Here is a 19581-nt window from a genome sequence, read left to right as displayed (position 1 = left end):
GAATAACCCATTTGAGAATGCTTCTTTTTTTTCTTCTTTATCAGAAATCATTTAGCTACTCACATTTCACAGTATCACAGTATGTTTGGGACTGGAAGGGACCTCAAAAGATCATCTAGTCCAATCCCCCTGCTGGAGCAGGAACGCCTAGGTGAGGTCGCACAGGAACATGTCCAGGCGGGTTTTGAATGTCTCCAGAGAAGGAGACTCCACAACCTCCCTGGGCAGCCTGTTCCAGTGCTCTGTCACCCTTACTGAGAAGAAGTTTTTTCTCAAATTTAAGTGGAACCTCTTGTGTTCCAGCTTGATCCAATTACCCCTTGTCCTATCATTGTTTGCCACCGAGAAGAGCCTGGCTCCATCCTCGTGGCACTCACCCTTTATATATTTATAAACATTAATAAGGTCACCCCTCAGTCTCCTCTTCTCCAAACTAAAGAGACACAGCTCTCTCAGCCTTTCCTCATAAGGGAGGTGCTCCACTCCCTTAATCATCTTTGTTGCCCTATGCTGGACCCTCTCCAGCAGTTCCCTGTCCTTCTTGAACTGAGGGGCCCAGAACTGGACACAATATTCCAGATGTGGTCTCACCAGGGCAGAGTAGAGGGGAAGGAGAACCTCTCTCGATCTACTAACCACCCCCCTTCTAATACACCCCAGGATGCCATTGGCCTTCCTGGCCACAAGGGCACAGTGCTGGCTCATGGTCATCCTGTTGTCCACTAGGACCCCCAGGTCCCTTTCCCCTACACTGCCCTCTAATATGTAATTTCCCAACCTATAAGTCATACAAGGCAAGATTCAAATATTCTTTAAGTGTGTTACTTTCACTCCCGTTTCTTTGGAATGGAGACTAATAAAAGTTGTAAGCAAAATATAAATCAAACTGGAAAGTAAAAAAGGCATAATACACCATCTTATTAGATCAAAATACATTAACAGTAAAGAATCTGAGTGTATAACTTAAAAAATTGGTTTTTTCTGCTTAGAAATATGAAGTAGTAAGTTTAAAGTAAAGGTTTATTTCATTTGCAAAAAGTTTTTAGTGGTTATGCAAACTAGATAAAAGGACCTTTTATTTAGAAAATAATTGAAGTATAAACATAAATCAAAATTAAGATCCATTATTTAATTGAAGGGTTTTTTTGCTTGTTAATATTTAAGTCAGTACAAAACAGGTGTCCTAAATCACTCTGAGATAAATCAGTCTGTCCCACTCCTTGGAGGCCACCATCATTTAGATGTGGTATGAGCACTGAGCTGTTAGGAAAGATACTGGCAAAAACCTTCAGATCTCAGAAATCACAGAGGATCGCTATTAGCCGTCTATCTTGTTGGATCACCTTATTGTTGAAAAGTCCCTTTTAGTAAATGTAACACAGAGCTTGAGTTATCCTTCCTGACATTTATATATCAGTTCACTTTCAATGCTGTATCTTACCTAGATCGGTATTTAAATTATCTATTCATTTCTTGTTAAAAATTGTCAAATATGCACAGCACATACATTTGCATTATTGTCAAGTCATTAATCTTTAGCTGAATGAAGACTACTAGAAAACTACCTTGTCCTCGCTATCACCCATGTGTCTTGAAATTGCATCCAGTTTAAAATGACACCTGAATATTCATGTCATTTAAATTATGCAAACTAATCTACAGGCATCTATAAAAATCTTATGAATCCAATAGATATTTTCATTATATGAGGGCAGGAGATGAGAGGGGGTTTGTCCTTCAAAAAAAAAAAAAGAAAAAAGGAAGAGGGAAGAGTGAGGGTTTTGTCCTTAAAAAAAAAAGAAAAAAGGCAGGAAAAAGCAAAACATGAGAAAAGTTTCACGAAAGTCTCATAGATACTTCAAGAGTGAAAGTATCAGTAACATATATGCTCCAGACATTTCTTTTGTATCACCATACGTTTATAATATGTTCAGGTACTGTTAGATAACCCCCAACTGAGATAACAAATGTTAGTAGCATAAGGATTTTTGAGTACAATGCACAAGTCAAGTGGTTCTGAGCATGGGATAATAGAAGAGAGAGAGCAGGAAAGTCAGTAAAGCTGCCTGGATCATATATATCCTCAGGATATCCAACTACTGAAGACTGTTTTCTCAAAGCTCAAGATAAATTTGAATACTAGAAAAGAGAGGTACACTTTGTGTTCTGATCAGCTGCAGGCAATGCAAATGGTTGAACCAGGTACTCGTAACAGAATTTTCAATGGGGTTTATTCATCCCTGTGGGGAATTCAAAGCCAGTGCATCATAGCTCTTCACTAGGTTTTCCCTAGATCCTCTCTAGATCACAGTTCCTTCTTTTGCCTGGTAAGGAAATGAAAGCAAATGCATTGATTTTAAGCTAAGGGCTCCTACAGGGAGAAATGATCGCATAAACTCAGAGATATGTGTGAAATCAATGCCTATAGTGGTGGTCTGACTATTTCATATTCCCAAAAAATTTTTAATTTATCAGTGTAGGTGTCTGTTCAGTTACAGAACAGATGTGGTAAAAATCACATTCACACCAGAACAAGGGGTAAGTTCAGCCTATGAAGCTTACCTTCTAGCTCTTGGTGCTACTTTCACTTTCCCCAGCACCACCAAAGTCATGGTGCTAAATAAAACCTCTAGAAGGTCTCCTTCATCTTCAAGCTAGTAATCAGAAGTATTCTATACTGAATTACTGTGCAATAACTTCTAGAGACAACACAGATGTTGTGAGAGTCTTCCACTTGAAACTGAGAGGAAAATCATTTAAATATAACAACTTGACATATGTTTTACTTAAAAAATAACAAACTCCTCTCCTGATCCAAAGTGTCTTGTCCCACAACTGAGCTCTGAGGCATCTTCTTGTGCAGAGCTGATTATTGAGAACAGTCCTGAATTCTTCTCTTTCTCTCTGCTGTCTTTGCAAGCTCCAGCTTGCATATCACTCTTCCTCCCATATATATGCATACTATGTTTCTGGCTGGAGGAATAAGCCAATCTACCTCATAAATCAGGATTGTGAGGGCAGAGACTTGTCATGTTTCTCTCATCATTCAGGAATATTAGAACCCAAATGCTTCATCAAATCTAGAAAAATGTTACACTGAAGAGTTCCAGCCTTTATGAGAAGACAGGGTATTCCTGAGATGAAGGTGTCAATGAAAATGTTTCCCAAAGTCAGGACAAATTTAATATCTTCTTTGTATTTTATTCAAGTTTTACCATAAATATTTAATAAGGACGTATTCTATGATAAGCTTTTGTTTCAACTTTAACAGGAAATGAATGCTGGAGTGAATCAGTAAAGTAATTTTTAATCTCAAAGTCAATCTACAATCTGCACAAAGGTACGTATCTCTTTCTCTGAAATGGAGTCTTTCCATATGATATTAACTCCAGTATATTCAAATTCTATTTTTAGAAAGGGTGAATGTAGCACAAAACAACATTTTAATTATGTAATTTTGCAGAAACAGAACCAAGCACTTCGATTCATGCACTGATCAAAGTATAATAGTTTAATGTATCCCTTTTACAAGCCTTACAGTTTTTTATAGAGCTATGATATCTGTTTAGATCTTTTCCAGCAATGTTTTGGGTCTGGTATAATTTTTCTTCAACAGTCATATTCGGACCCGATAGCAGCATATTGTATGTCAGAATCAGTACATAAATGTTTTTGAAGATTTTTGGCAAAAAATAATTGGCCCATTCCTCTTTTCTGTGATGTGATGTGGTAGATGCAAATTTTTCTAAATTTTCTACCTGTTTTTAATTGTCCTACATGGGTCTGGAGAGGCTGGGAAGAAGTGAGCAAAGCCAAGCACAGGAGATCAAAATAAATGGAAAAAAATACCAGGAAGCTTCAGCAGTTTTCCTGAAGCTGTGTTATTTACTTTACTTGTAATGATCTCTTAATGGTGTGACTTTCTCAAGTCACAGCATATTCATAATCATCTTGTTTTACAGTTGCAGAGGATACTGATTAACATTCAGTTAGAGGATGAGCCCAGTTAAAGAATACTTATTGAGTCATTTCCAAATTGTAGTTTCACTCACATGCAGCCAACTCGGTGTATCTGACTTCTGTCTTTTTTTAAAGTAGAGTGAATAATAGTAATTAATTTCAATAATTGTATATGTTATTTAGTTACATGAATGTCAGCATGATTGCTATCAGAAAAAAAAGATAATAGCTTGGCTGAAACAAACTGATTCTATTTGCTTCTGTGTGAACTCATTTTTCGAGAAAAACATTGAGATCATCGCCTGCATTTTTGAAAGGCTGACATTTTTTTGGGAAGCTGTACTTTATGTTAATGTTATACAACTTTTTGTCTAATGGTAGCAACTGAAAACGTCCCTTAAGATGTAAACTAGTGTACTATACCCTAAACCTATGTAAATCTGTAATTAAGGCTAATGTTTTCCATTTACGAAACACCTCAGCCATTCAGACAAAATACAAAAAGGAAGGAGTTGTTACATCATTGTTACTGCTGGGGAGCTGAGACACAGTAATATTGTTTTACTGGCCCTGGTCATGCATAGAATTTGTGGAGATTTCAGAAAGTGAACTGAATTCTCCTGAATGCCAGTGTGGATTGTAAGGTGAACAAGCATCCTGCTCCTTGGAAATTATGTTAGTTTCTCCTCAGGGCTTACATGGTGGGACCATTCTTGAGAGACTGGCTACTAAACCACTTTGCAGTTAAAATCTCAGTGACACCTAGGCCAGTTTTCAATGGTCTCTAGACACTGCATCGGTTTATTATCCAGTGTCATGGTACTAATGTCACAGACTAGAAGAGGCTCCTAGTTTCAAAACAGAACCAAATATTGATTTTATTTAAATTTATTTTTTTAAAGATCTTTACCTACTACCTGACATTTCTACAGAAGATTCTTCAACAACTGCATATCGTAGAATCACAGAATCATTTCAATTGAAAGAGACCCCCAGGATCTCTTTCCTAGAGTCCAACCATAATGTAACCTAACTCTAGCACTAAACCATGTCCCTAAGAACCTCATCTAAAGGCCTTTTAAACACCACGGCTTAATCTCTTTTAGTAACAGCATGGGGACTGTCACTTTGTAAAATGGAAAAGGATATGAAAAATAAGATAAACTTTTAAGGGCGTGTAACCATTGCCTGTTGCCAGCATATTCATAGGAATATCTGAAAGGGGAGCTGCTGGGCAGAATGGGTAAGTAGAAGATACTACTGAATTTTGATTACACCTGACATGAGTGGGATTTGAGGAGCAGGGCAGAGGAAAAAACATCTGTTGACACTGACAAAAATATGTGGCAGGCAATGTACTATTTGCTGATATGGAATATAGGATTTGAGGCCGACAGACTATCCTGTGTGGTAGGATCTTCTGTTGACTAATCTAAGGAGGCGACATAGTATTGACAGGTGAGAAAGAGAGTCATGGGATGTCTATAATGGAAAAAACCTCACATCCCAGATATTTATGTTTGAAAGAAAAATGGTAACTGGGAGGGGGAAGCACGAATTATTTCTAATTAACTGAGTAATTATATTAAGTGAAAGGCACATTCTGCTATAAGGCAAATAAAGACTGCTTCTGCACAGGTAGAAATAACTTAAGTCCAAAATGCCATAACATACCTCTCAAATTATGTTGACAAATTTATCTACAAATCAACAGCAAATTAGAGAAGTGTTGTGAATGATTAATATAATTCAGGATCTCAATTTTGACATATTATTTAGTCTTCTCTCTGAATTAATATCTTGATGCAAAATGAAATTCATGTTATTGACTAGAGATTTTTTAAATCAGACCTCTTTAGTAGCACAGAGAGGTGTATCTTGGAAAGAATAAACTGACCAAAATATGCTGGGAAAGTCTAAGATCAGCCAAATTATGGCACAACCCTTTAGCACTCTGAATTCTGAATAGAAGCAAGCGAGCAGGACAATGGAGCGATTCTCTGGCTATGTGGAACAGGATAGTGAGGTGATAAATGCCTTTGTAACAAAAATAGCATAACTGCAAGCTCAAAGTTATAGTCCATTAAATAATATTGTGTTTGTCTGCACATTTGTTGTTTGTTTTTAAATAAAATCATGTAGATATCCACAGGGCTTCTGGAGAAAATTGGAAGTCAGAGGATTCATCTCATTATTTTTAGATATGTACAAAGCATACAAATCAAGGTTTTCCGATGAAAAGTTTGCTTGAAGGTGCAGCAAGGAGACATGAAGAAACACATACTTGGGACTCAAGAGAGAGGAAAAGTTCTTATCCACATAAGAATTTAGCCAAGACATAAAGGCAACCAATTCTTCTTCTGCAAAGGGTACTGTGAGACATAAACAGTCTGGTACTTTGTGTTATATTGCAGTAGAAACAACTACTTTCATAGGAGCCTGTGCTTTATGAGTTTAGCTGGAAACTGTCTGATAGCATAGACAAGAACTTACTGTTAATACCTGCAGGGAGAATGTCTTTTTTATTTTTATATATATATATATATATATATATATTTATATTTATATATATATTTATATATATGTTTAGGTTTTTTTATAAATAACAGAATTAATTTCAAATAAATAACTGTATTTCCATAGCTGTTTTTCTTTAAATCAGTACATACAAATGGCACTGAAAGGTCTTTCATTCCTCCTTCCCTGCCTCCACTGCAGGATATCTATTAGATTTTGTGATTTAAGTCAATGCAACAAAATCCCATGTTTGCTCCAAAAGGACTTCATTAATCACCTGTCTTGACTGAAGTGGAACTTCCAGATTGCATTTGGGGAGGGAGTTTGTTTTCTTCTAAAAAAGAAGTGCTAATACACTTTCACTTGAAGCTGCAAGTAAGTTGTGATGCTGACATTTTCCTCCCTTTCCTCCAGCTAAAAAGCTGTGAATAAACTTTTCCTGGAGCAACTTCATTCAGGAGACCATTATTTCTTGGCACAGTAAACTACTAGTGAATGTTGGGAAAGAACGGTGACTCACAACAAGGCATAGTGATATGAAAGCAAAATGACTAAGTGGCATGGAAAGGTCATTATCATAAAAATCTGCTCAGAGACAATCTAGAGGTTAAGACAGAGTACCAAAGAGATAGTTCCACCTCAGGGCATAGTTTACTACTAATCCCTAGCTCACCAGTTTGCTGTGGTCAGGTCAAACACCAAGGCTGTAGATGAGCAGATTACATCAGTTAAGTGGATGCTGAGATCTCAGCTTACAAAATTTTGCAGTGCATGGATGACAGATGGATTTGCACAGTTTGGATTGCCAAGCTACACGAGGAACATTAGGACTCGTCTGCATGGCCCTTCAGGCATTGCAGACTGTTTGCACAATATTCCAAGGCTCAAGCCTTTACTACACTCCACTACCCTGCCCCTGATCCAGTCACCAGACAAACAGGATAGAAGGGAGGATGTTAAGAAGTTGTGGAATTACCAAAATCTTTTCTGCGGGGACATAGAAAAGGAGTTCACAATGGCTACTGCTGAGGCTAAATAACAACATTTAGATGGTGCCTGACTCAGGTGCATGAAAAACTTCCTTTATTTGACACAAAAAATACTGGCAAAAACAAGGCAGGGGAATTACACAGGGGCTGAGAAGCAAAACTGCTAAGACTATTGTTCATGCAATTTAATCCCTCCTGCCAGCTGAGTACAGCACCAAGGTTGTCAGCAAGGAAGCTACAAGTTGAAGGCTTCCATGCAGCTGTTCCTTTAAACAACTTTCTTGTGTGTGCTGCACACACCTTATGGTTGTTGCATCAAGACTTTGTCAAATATAAAGGTTTTTTCCTAGGGAAAACAAACAAACAAACAAACAAAAAAAAAACCCCAAACAAAACAACAACAACAACCAAAACAAAAAAACAAACCACAACAAAAAACCAACCAAACAAAAAAAACCCCACCAAACAAACAAACCCACAAACCTTGCACCAGGATGTTCAGCCTGTAAGAATAAATATTTCAAACTTCATTGAAAGTACCAGTGCAGATGTAGTAAGCATGCCTGCAAGTACTAAGGCTGCAGGTTTGACTTAGTCTATGCTACCGCTAACATAGTATTTCTGCCTGCTGTCCTTGACACATGCACAAGAAGGCAAATAGCAGAAAAAAAAAAGTGAGGTTGCCAGTGACTCATCATCTTGCAGCCTGAGTGAGGGAGAAGTGCACAGTTGTTCTCAGCATATCACTAATTTTAGGCTGAAGAGCTTTTCTGAACTGGTGTTTTAATTGGAATATTCTCCTGCAGGACCAACCTTTTCTGCAGTTACTCCAGCAGCTGTTTCTGCTTGTTGCTGCGTTTCTCAGTACTGACTTCTGACAATTTTCTATGCTACTCCCTTTTTTTAAATAGAGGCTTCTCCTTTCTATTGTCTGATCCCTCTTCAGGATATGGTAACTGAATTAATCTTACACTAAACACATGGATGGTGAGCTGAGTAGGTAAGAAAAGGAATATTAATCTTCATATAAAGATTTGTTTTTTCTGAAATAGAAAATGGTCTTCTCAATGGAAGAGAGTTTGTTTATTATTCTCACTCTGGAATTAGGGAACAGAAAATATTATTATTGCATGCATTTCTCCTTGGCAGCAATAATGAAAGTTGTATTTTTCATCAGGTTTGGAATGACTGTTCCATGGTTTTTCCCTTGCTTCCTGCCACCATCTGGAAAGCTTGTGGAGAGAAAGTATCTTCATTCAGCTTTGCAAAAGAGGCCTGATTCAGGCTTAGGCTGTTTCATTGACTGGAGGACTGGAGATGCTGGATAAGGGCAGAACAAGGCAAGTCTGCAGCCTACTGTAATACTGAAGCAAAGCTTAACTTAGAGGTGTTAGAGGTGTATCTCCAACAGGCAGTTTGTTCAGAAAAGAAATAGAGCAACACTGCCTGGATTGCTTTCGCTTTTCTTGGGAGTTTCTCACATAGTGAGCATGTCTACCCTGTTACAGCCTATCTCACTTCCCAAGATGATATAATAAAAAACTTGTTACTAAGTCATTCACAGAAATGCCTATTAAGTTGCACACTAATTGTCACACTCACCTCTAGTTTCTTTCTTTTTATGACTTTGATGAATTTTGACTCTGACACTGAAGAATTTTATGGTTGGTGTTTGTATAAAAAATACCTTTGAGGAGTAGTAAGGCTAGTGAATATGTCTGGAGCTATTTTTGAGGCTTCTATTTGTCCAGCAACCTCAGTAGGTTCACAGTGTAACAGAATAAATCTGGTTTACAACTGTCTAGATAATTATAAAGATGTAAAAAAAAATACTGCATATGAAACTACGTTCAAATATGAGCATGAATTAGATAATAAAAGCACTGAAATTGTGTTCTGGTTACAGATCTAAAGTTGATTGTGTTTAAAAAAAAAAGTGCCTAATGCGACGATGACGAAAAAGGAGACAGGACAGAATAGTGAAAACCTAAAAGGCTGCACTCTCAGTGGCATTGTGTCGTCCTTCTACAGATGTGCATCTGCTGAACAACAGAAGTCAAAGGTTGTGTGCGGTGAGTTTTATTTCTTCAACAGATAAATAGGCCTAACACTTGCTTTAAACGGGGACATTTTCATTGACTCAACTGAATAAGGAACAGGCATTTCAGAGAAAAGAAAATAAATTAACAACCAAGGTCAGGGCTGATTTATTTCATTTTCATGAATGAATTACAGGTACTGGTGGCATATCAGTGATCTTTTTAGAAGTAAATTTTGAACTTTCAAATTCAGATAGACAACCTTGCACTAAGAATAATGAATCAGCTAGTCTGTAATTTAATTTCAACTTTTAGTTTCAAATCATATGGTAAACTATTGTAGAAACTTTTAAGAGAACAAAAAATTCTGCGTGCACTGGGAGCTGTTAGAATCAGTGGAGCAAGACACTGGGTGACACGTACATCTCCCCCTTTTATTTAGGTTGTTCCCATTTTTATGTTAGTGTAACTGTTTATATTGAAGGTTAATATGAGGAATAAACTCTTATTCAGAAATCTCCTTAACAATGACCTTCTTCAACATCGCTTAAGAGCATCACACAGCCCACAGGCTAGCAACTGGATAGGAGCTAGTTCAGTGCATGCAGAAGGACCCTTGTGTACACTAAGGATAAGTAATTATTTGTGAGCCTGTGATTAATACCTTCTTTCATTGCTTCCCTGTCAAGTTCCCAAGGGCCAGCTGCTCCATTCTAACTTTTTGTTTATGGCATCTTCTAGCATGTGGAGATAACTCATAGCAGAATGGCCAACAGACAGAGATTCAGTTACACAGTGTCATGTTGGTAATGGAAGGATAGTCTGATTTCTGGAAAACAAGCTCAGAACCTTGGTTGCTAAATACCTGGTAATGTTTTAACTACCTGTTTGTTCTGCAGTGAGTGATGCCTCTCTGAGCTGATCTCTGGAAACTGTTCTGAAACTTCTAACATTATTGGAATACTCTTAGTTAGCTCTTGTGCAGTTTTTATTTTATATAAATAATCTCAGTTCAAAATAAGTGAGAAGATAGCTCAACTACAAAAGTAACATCCAGTTCATATTTTTATTGATCACTAACTATTTAAAGCAAAAATAATCTTTACAAAACTATTATAGAGTGCACAATAATATACTCTCAGTGGATGGAATCCACTCAGCTTTTTCTTCATATTAGACTATTCTACCATGATTAACTCTTTTCAACTTCTCTTGTTGCCCAGGCATTTGCAAGGATTTTCCTCCTGTATTAAATACCCTGGAGGGTCAGAGGTTATAGCCTTGCATGTTGTGAAAGTTCAGCTAGAATCATAGAGTCGGTTTGGCTGGAAGAGACCCTCAGGATCATCGAGTCCAACCATAACCAAAATCTAGCACTAAACCATGTCCCTAAGAACCTCATCTAAACACCTTTTAAACCCCTCCAGGGATGGTGACTCCATCGCTTCCCTGTTCCAATGCCCAACAATCCTTTCCAGGAAGAATTATTTCCTAATATCCAATCTAAACATCCCCTGGTGCAACTTGAGGCCATTTCCTCTTGTCCTATCACTTGCTACTTGGGAGAAGAGACCAACATAGACATGGGCATTAAGTCCAAGCAAGAGGGAAAGTCTGCTAGAACTTGCTGTGCCACTGTGAAAAACACAAATGTGAAAAAATCCAGGCCTGATTACTATGTAATTCTGGTACAAGTGAACAACGACGAGTGGAAAAAACAAAGCAGAAAAGAACAGGGTGCTAGTGATCTCATCTAAAATACTGGAAATGTTTCCAAACACTAAGTTTGCTGTATTACCTGGTTTTATTACTGTAAAAATGGCATTTAAAGCTTTGCTGAAATTTCCTAAGACGTCATGTTTAAATTACACCTACCTGACTCTCCAGCCTGCTCAATGCTTCAGCAGAATTTTGGGTTGGCCACGCAGTCCCCAGCATCCTGCCTGCTGGAACATTACTCAGAACAGATGCACAGGATCTGGATCAGGAAGGTACAATGTGGGACCTAGAAGTGGAGAAATAAGAGTGTGTGTGTGTATATATATATATATATATATATATCTATCTATCTATCTATATAAAATGTTACAACAGAGTTCTGAGTAGCTCTCAGCACATCTGTTAAGAACATTCAAAGCAGGATGTTGCTGAAATTTGGCAAGTAACATCTGTAAGTCCCCTTTCAATCTTCTGAATTAATGGAAAACACGAGACACATACTTTTAAAAAGGGTTATTTTTATCTAGATAGTAGAGACCCCTCTTACACTGTCATATTTGAATGCTGCAGTATAAGGAGGGTTCCCCCAGGAAAATTTATATGGTCATCAAAGGATAATTTTTTCTGACTTGTGATGGCACTCAGAGGAGAGGTTGTAGCCAGATTAGCTAGTAATGAAGTCATTAAAATCAGTCTGATTCTAGGGCTGGAAGAGTTCCCCTAATTCCTACAGCATGATATGACTATTGTTTTTAAGAGCTGCCTTTTACATAGACACAGTACTGTCCAGATATGCAATTTTACTTTTGTTCTCCCCTCATTGTACAAAATCAATTAGAAAACAACAAGTGAGGAAAACCACCTGGAACCAAGGTCAGGTCGGCAGCAATCCACTATACCACTTCCATTTAAGCAGTGTGTTCATCATAAGAATCACAGCAGCTGTCTAACCAGCTCATTCCTGTTTTTATTACCATTGTAAAGATTACACAATGAAATCTGATTGGAATGTTTCCTTTCTCTTTTAGAAACTTTTTTTTCTACATTCACTTTCAAATGTGCCAAGTCTCAGGGTTGTTGGAGAAATCAGCTTTTTTTTTTGTTTTATTTTGTTTCAAATAACTGGGTTTGTATCCACAGCAAGACCTTGAAGAGATACAGCAGAAAAGGATGAAAACATGGTGGCAGAACACTTTATTTGGACATTAATAGTAGTATTATTTATAAAAGTAGTCCCAACAAAATAAGTTTGTGAAGGAGGCAACTTAGAAGAAGTTGTGGAAGCTCCATCCTCAGAGGCATTATAAAAATCAATGAAGACTGGAGCAACTTGCTCTAATGTTAAAGTTAGCCCTGCTTCAGGTGGGAGGCTGGAAGAGATGACCTGTAGACACTGTCTTCCAGTGCAAATTATTCCATGAAATTAAGCCTTGAATTAAAAAATAATGTGATGGAGGAGGGAGGCAGAAACATGCAAATGCACACAGATGTGTGATTGCATAAGCGTTATTTCCTTAGGAGATTAAATTAAACACCAATAATTCCAAAGATATGAGCTGGGAACATAGTCCTATCTCTATTAATATGTATGTAAAGGAGCTATTGCCCACAGTTTTGTTAGGGCCTTCTGCAGCTGGGTCTAAAACAATAAGGCTCCATTTCAGTTGCTTTTAGTTTGGTCAAGCTGAAATTGTTAGAGCTGAAATTTCCTGCACTGAATGACTTATTTAGGCTAGTTATTTTAAGTCTCATCAAGAGTAGTTCAGCTATTTCCAAAAACAAATTAGCAGAAATATGCGTTTCTTTCATGTAAAGAAAATGTTTATAACTATTTAATTAAAGCTGTGCTTTTTAGTTATGTGTTCAAGTTTGGCAGCCTAGAAAATCTGCACAAACTTGGGCAAGGCATGAATTGGTCAGTTTATATGGCTTAGTTTACATAATTGCAGAAGAGATTTGTTGACACTGTGTAGCTGGTCTCCAGCAGCCTCTTCACAATGAATATACTCCATCTCAGATGTTGCTGGTACACAGCAGTGGAATTTGAGTATCATGACTGAATGGACAGCACAGTAAAAAATTAAGACAGGGTGGAGGTGAAAGGAAGGAGGAAAGGCTGGGTGTAGCAGAAGTGAGAGATTTATCAGCACTCAAGCATATTCTTCTCCCATGCCCACTGTCTTCTCATGAATACATCATTTTTAAAAAGTATTAAATCTTTAATCACAGTATGATGCAACAATTTCCTTTTTCTCTCACAGGTTTTATGAACCAAATGGACCAAGCTTATGAAAAAATTGTATAAATATCCTTACTTGACAGAGGAAGATGTGTAGAAAAGGAGACAGAAGATGACAGAAAGCAAAGCATGGGCTTGATGACAAAGGCAACTGAATGCAGCCCTGAGGAAAGAAGTCCTGTCCCTGCCTTCATCTCACCATCTCCCTGTGATTTGGGCAAGTTCCTTAACCTAGATTTTTCACAAGTAATAATAATTTTCTGAGTTCTCTCCCACAAGAAATCTTGACTTCAGGTTGCTTTGGGTATCTGCCCTTAGAATGAGACGCTTCCTGCTCCCCAAGCACATATTTCAGACTGTTATAGTCAGCTAGCTCAGATACAGGTTTCTCCAGTGCAGATGCTGTGATTTGGAGAAATAAGTGCCTTCTATAAAGGTGAGTTCAAAAAAGCATTGAGGTCTCATAGCTGCAACAGAACCCGCTGGGGGCTGTATGTGAACATACACAGTCCTAAGGAATACTAAACAATCTTAAAAATCCATCTCCAGGTATCACACACTGGACTCAAAATTATCAGGTTCTTCCAGTCTTTTTCCATGTGTATAGTAAAATTCCCAACCCTCTGGACTTTTGTGCCATAAAGGGAGGGCAAAATAAAAGATAAAACTTTTCTGGATTTACAACACGGTGCAAGGAATGTGCAGCAAATCAGACATGGGGCCATACAAAAGAAGAATATGTGAAATACAGCATATCTGGGTTTTATTTTTATTTTATATACACATATCCTAGCCAGTGTGAAAATCACATTTCTTGTGCCCATGTAACTAACTACTATAAGATGCAGTGTAACTAAGGCTTTTTTAATGAAATAAAATTAGTGAGAGAAAGCTGTAACCAGCAATGCAGCATGTAAACCCTGATCTGATGACTTCTGCTGTCACCAGCATCTGGTGTTGGTCATCACAGGGCAGACTGACAGTTGAAAACCCCAGTCTGAGAACAGAGACCAGTGAAATCCCAGGTGGGCTCCCAGTGCCTCCCTCCTTCCCATCCCCTCTGCTGCCTGGCAGTGATCTATGTTGCATGCGGTAGCCCTGAGTATAACTAATCACGTTAATACTAGTATCAGAACTAATCTAGCCTCAGGAACGTGAAAAACTTTGATCTATTTACCTTGTCAAGAAGCAGCATAAAGAAAAACTCCACCTAGCAACTATGCCATTACCAAAGTACACTAGCAGGGAAATAAACCATACGTTTTGGTTTTTTGTTGCAGGCTACAACAGATTAGTCTGGGAAAGTTCCTGTGACTCACATTCCTGTGTTCTTAAAAGCGTGCACTAAGTTTTAACAGGTATGCAGATGTTCAGTATTTTAAAATACTTTGGCACAGCCTGACATGACATTCAAGCTGAGGCTACGTGACTCAGGGGAGAGCCTATATGGCTTATACAAACAGATATAATTAGTAATTTTTAAACAAGTGTGCTTATGTTGATACCTTTTACCCCTTCAAGCAGGTTCACGACAGTAACTAGCTGCAGCTTTCAGATGCCAGGAAAACAGATTTCCATGTTCCTGCAATACCTTAATCCTGGAAGGGCAGGTAAGGTTCCTGCTTCACCTTGCCGGAAGACAGACAGTGATGCTTTGTCACTTGCCAGAGATAGAGGCAGGCACCACTGGTATAAGTGCCATAATCCTTAATTAGCCAGTGCAGCATCAAAAGAATCAGAATTGGTATTGTGTTAATAACAGTTAACAACATATTAACAGTTAATATAGTATTTAAGCTACATTAACTGAAACCTCGCCAGTGTTGTTATTCCTGTACATGAAATGTATCTTCTACTGCACCAGTTGTTCACAAAATCATTAGCTCAACAACTGCATGGTCATATTTTGTATCTGTGCATGTAGGATCTGTAGCAGACAGTGACCTGACATCACCAATGAGCTCAAGTCCTTTCTCCAGCAGAGACAATAAACTTCTCCACACTGTCCTTATTTATAGCTTAAACTCTAGGGAAGAGAATTACTAAACACTTGACATTCACCGACTCCTGGCAGAGACTGCAGCTGGGGAAGGTGCAGTGTGAGCCATTTTTGGCTAGTGGTTTAGAATATGACAATCCATCTACTAAAAAATCCTTACAGACAATAAATGTGCTTCACTTGGAATTTTATTTACAAAAAGGTACCCTAAAATATTTGGTAAAGTCTAGTCACGGGTGGGTTGGTTTAGCAACTTTGCTATAAGATTTTTTCAACTGTCACAGGGTCAACCTTTCTAGTCTACAGGTATTTTTATAAAGCAGGCTTTTAAAAGGAGTTCCTCAACTGGCAAAAAAAAAATAGTCATTTTTGGGTAAAGAATTTTCAGGCATCAGTACTAGAGTTAATTCATAAACTATTAAACTGTGAAGTTGTAATTTACAGTAGCTATAATGGTAACAATGACTGAGTGATCACCCTATGCTGCCACTAAAGCCATATCTCATCTGTTATAGCATGAAATACTGGAAGATGGTTTGTAACAATACATATATCTTGTTACCTGCTGATAATAACCTATTGGCAAGGACAACAGTTTAATTATATAGTATATCTCCTGCTGGCTTCCAGATATTTCTGCTGTTCTTTGCTGATTTCTTAGCTAAAAAAGAATCAGTCTCCTTATTTTACATTAGTACATTAATTTATGAATGGAAGACAGAAAGCTTTTATTAGCTGCTGAGGCGCCTTAATTATTTGTGTTGTCAGCATGATATAAAAGTCTAGCCCCAGCTTCCCCTGAATCCTGCTGGATGGTGAATAGACCCCAGATCAGCTAAAGAATGCAGAGGAAATCCCAGACTAGACCTCCAGAGAGGCACGCAGAATATTATCTGAAAGGTGGCACTCACCCCTGGCCAAGTGGGATCCCTGCTTACAGTGATACAGTACAGACACCTTGGATGAAATGATGTCCTGCTACTACAGTTCTTCCTTGATGTCCCCTCTGAGCATGGGATCACAGCACCTGACTTGGGAGTGGCACTGGCCCAGCAAAAGCAGAAGGGCCTTCAGCATGCAGTAACCTTGGAGGTGGGCACCTGTGGATGATTTTCAGTGTTTGGCACAGAAGCCACACAAAGGTAAATTGATCTGCGATTAATGATAGGGAATTGGAAGTCCTTATGTCTATGGAAGAATAAGCTGTGTGGTCTAGGTACTGGAGACCTCCATCATGGTTCAATCCCTTTGAATGTCTCCTCAAAAAGGAGTTTTCGGCATATATTCCCATGAGGACCTATTAATAGCGCTTTCTACCAGAGGTTGTTCTTTGCAGAGACAAATGTATCAGCTTGCTTGCAAGTACATCAGTATTTATTCGTGGAGCGAACTCCTGTCCTATTGAAGTCTGTAAAATGGGAATCAGAAATCTGAGTGAGAAGAATGTCTTTAAATTTGGGAACTAGTTATTAAAAAAAAAAAATGTTGCTTCATACACATCTCTGAGTAATCAACAGCTATTAATAAATAACTGATAGTAGGGCTTTCTCCCCTCCATTTCTGAGCAATTATTTTTGAAATACTTTTGAAAACAAGAAATATTTTATCATGCATGCACAGCAAATGAAATGGACATGTTTCAGATGTTCTTGCTTTGCCTAACACACTATAATTTGGCATTGAGAATTGGCAATGTATTATAATAATGAGAATTGGCAATGCCTTATAGTCATGTAGTTAAAATGACCTTTAATGTCACTATCTTCCATTATGAGTTTTTAAGTGCGCAGAAAGACCTTGTGAAAAACATGAATGCAAGGGTATTCACCCTCTCAGATTTTGGCTTCTGATGGTGCAGTAATGAAATAAAGTATATATCAACAAGACTGTGTTATGTAAAAAGAAAACAAAAAAAAAAAAAAAAGGAATAAAATAAGTATATCTGTGCAGACTAACAAGTTTGTTCCAACAATTGAGGTTGGGCTGCTCTGCTTTACTGATCTTTGCAAGCAATAACCTGTGCTGACCTGCAGAACGTGATCAACTTCATGCAAAACAGGTTATTTTGCTAGAACAATGCATCTCACAGAGGGGAACAATGCGTCTCACAGAGGGACTGCTCCAGATGGGCCTTTTTCCAGCTGTGGTGGCTGCAGCAAGCTGAACACCCTGAGCGCACAGCAGGGAAACATTTGGCTGACGGAACCCTGCACCTGACATTGGAAGGTTTGTGTCACATGTATTACTGGCCAGAGCCTGGAAGATATTTATGTTCTTATAAAGCCAGGATACTGCAAGGTGAAGTGACAAGGGGCTTTTTGCTATTCTGAAAAAATCTAGCATTATGTTATCCATACTACCCATTTACTCTGCATCAGCCTGTATCTCTGTCCCCTATGATCCCTCTCTATTTTCAGTGAAGATCGAGAAAGCCTCAGAATGGATTTGACAGTAATATCCTTTTTCCCAAATAATTTAAGCGTTCTTAAAGATAGTAGGGTATAATATTACACTCTAAAGAGCTACCAAAGCTGACTTTTGTTTGAGTTTGCAGAGTGAAAATCATTGTGACAGGCTATAAAGGTCATACTACATGCTCTTAGAGTTTAGAACAGCCCAGTAGGCTCCTGAAGAATGACTTTGATACTCCTGTTGATCTATAAAAATAGTTTGTTTATACTAAGTTGATCTATAATTATCTTCTTCCAGGATAAGATTATTAAGTGATACCTTTTTCTTTATCTAGTACATGTCAAATGAAATGCTGACTCTAAATAGAAATAAAAACATTCATAATGGGCAAAGGAAGTGCTGTGCTATTGGCTATTCAGAAAGTATAGCAAAACATATGGTGGTAATTATAATGAGGAATTTGTTCTGTGATATTAGACTCTCTTAAGTGTAAACAGCACAAATATACCTGCTGCATACAGAAGGAATCACAAGGTAGTGGCTGTGCACAGTAAGGAGAATTTCCTATTACTGACTTTTACAGAGGTCATTTTGCATGTCTTAACAATACATTTCTTAACAAGTTTCTGCCCCATGCATACTTTTCTTCCTGCCTTTTGGTTTCATTAGGTGGAAAGTGCTATTTTTAACAGCAGACTCATAAATCTATTTGCTTCCTTGGGTTTACTACCAGCTAGTACCTTCCTGTTATACTGCTATCAGCTACAGTATCCCTGGATCACGGTTTTCAGTACGATTTCACTTGACCGCAGGTTTTCAGGTCCCTGCTTGTGTTTAATGCTCTTTCAAGTGTATACACTAAGATGGTAAAGAACTTTTTCTCTAGCTTTTCATCTCTGTCACTGTTATGTTAACTAGGCTCACTGCAGAATATCTGTTTTCTCCTAATTTTTGCTTTGTGAATTTCTTAGAAAACAATGACAATTTTCCACTAGCTAGCACCAGTTTTCCATACTAGCTGATGTCTCTCACACAGCAGAAACAGAGACACAGAAGCCAGGCACAAGGTTAAATACAATACTTAAACTATGCATTTTATATTTATAACAAAGTTACAAGACAATTTTCAAACTCATTAAATAATTGGAAGCTAAGTAGTATGAGTCCCCTCATGTTTTTAATACCAGAAAGAAAGAAAGGAAAGCGAGAGTATATTAAAAGATGTAAAATACTCACAAGTCTCGGAGAAGCTGTGAACAAGTTTGCACAGAAGAAGTTAGGATGAAGTTTGCTCCAGTGACAGCAGCAAACGCTCCACCCCCTTCTTCATTTTGTTTTACTTTCAGTTGTTATGTAATAACGTAGGACTATATTTGTACATAACACAGCATGTAAATTATTCTCACCGCAAATAGCAGATAGTAGGGATTTCACACTGCCATTTCTGAGCAATTTTCAAACTTGGGAAAAAATAAAACAGAAAATCCCACAACGTGGGGAAAGACACATGCCTGTGATTCAGAAGGCAGGCAAGTGTCTGACAAATACAGAAGGCAGCTGTTTGCTGTCCCAAGCAGCGAAATTTAAGTATGCTGCCTCTTATCCTTCCATAAAGGCATGCAGTTTGTGCCCTTGGCTCTGCATAGTGCCTCCCTCCCCTCTTTGTAATGTATGTTCCAAACCAGAGTTCGGAAGAGTTGCATATCT

The 19581-nt window shown here is 38.0% G+C and overlaps 1 protein-coding gene across 4 annotated transcripts in view; it reads right to left on the bottom strand.

The window, feature by feature from the left end:
• IL15 (interleukin 15) overlaps positions 1 to 19177 on the bottom strand; it is a 36970-nt gene extending 17793 nt beyond the window's left edge. For 2 of the 4 annotated variants that reach the window (XM_080343578.1, XM_080343581.1), the window contains exons 1-2: positions 19111 to 19177; positions 11381 to 11510 (exon numbers count right to left, since the gene is read on the bottom strand). In XM_080343578.1, the coding sequence (XP_080199704.1) occupies positions 11381 to 11443 (63 nt within the window). In that variant the 5' untranslated portion in view covers positions 11444 to 11510; positions 19111 to 19177. Of the gene's footprint in view, positions 1 to 11380; positions 11511 to 14968; positions 15047 to 16373; positions 16387 to 19110 lie in introns of those variants that run through there. The other 2 variants (XM_080343579.1, XM_080343580.1) reach the window with 2 other exon arrangements.
• Positions 19178 to 19581: the final 404 nt, after the last annotated feature.

The sequence above is a fragment of the Nesoenas mayeri genome, assembly GCF_963082525.1.
Source record: "Nesoenas mayeri genome assembly, chromosome: 4".
In the NCBI taxonomy this organism is placed as follows: domain Eukaryota; kingdom Metazoa; phylum Chordata; class Aves; order Columbiformes; family Columbidae; genus Nesoenas; species Nesoenas mayeri.
Note: the sequence above shows the minus strand (reverse complement) of the source record. Positions and strands in the feature narration are given on the sequence as shown.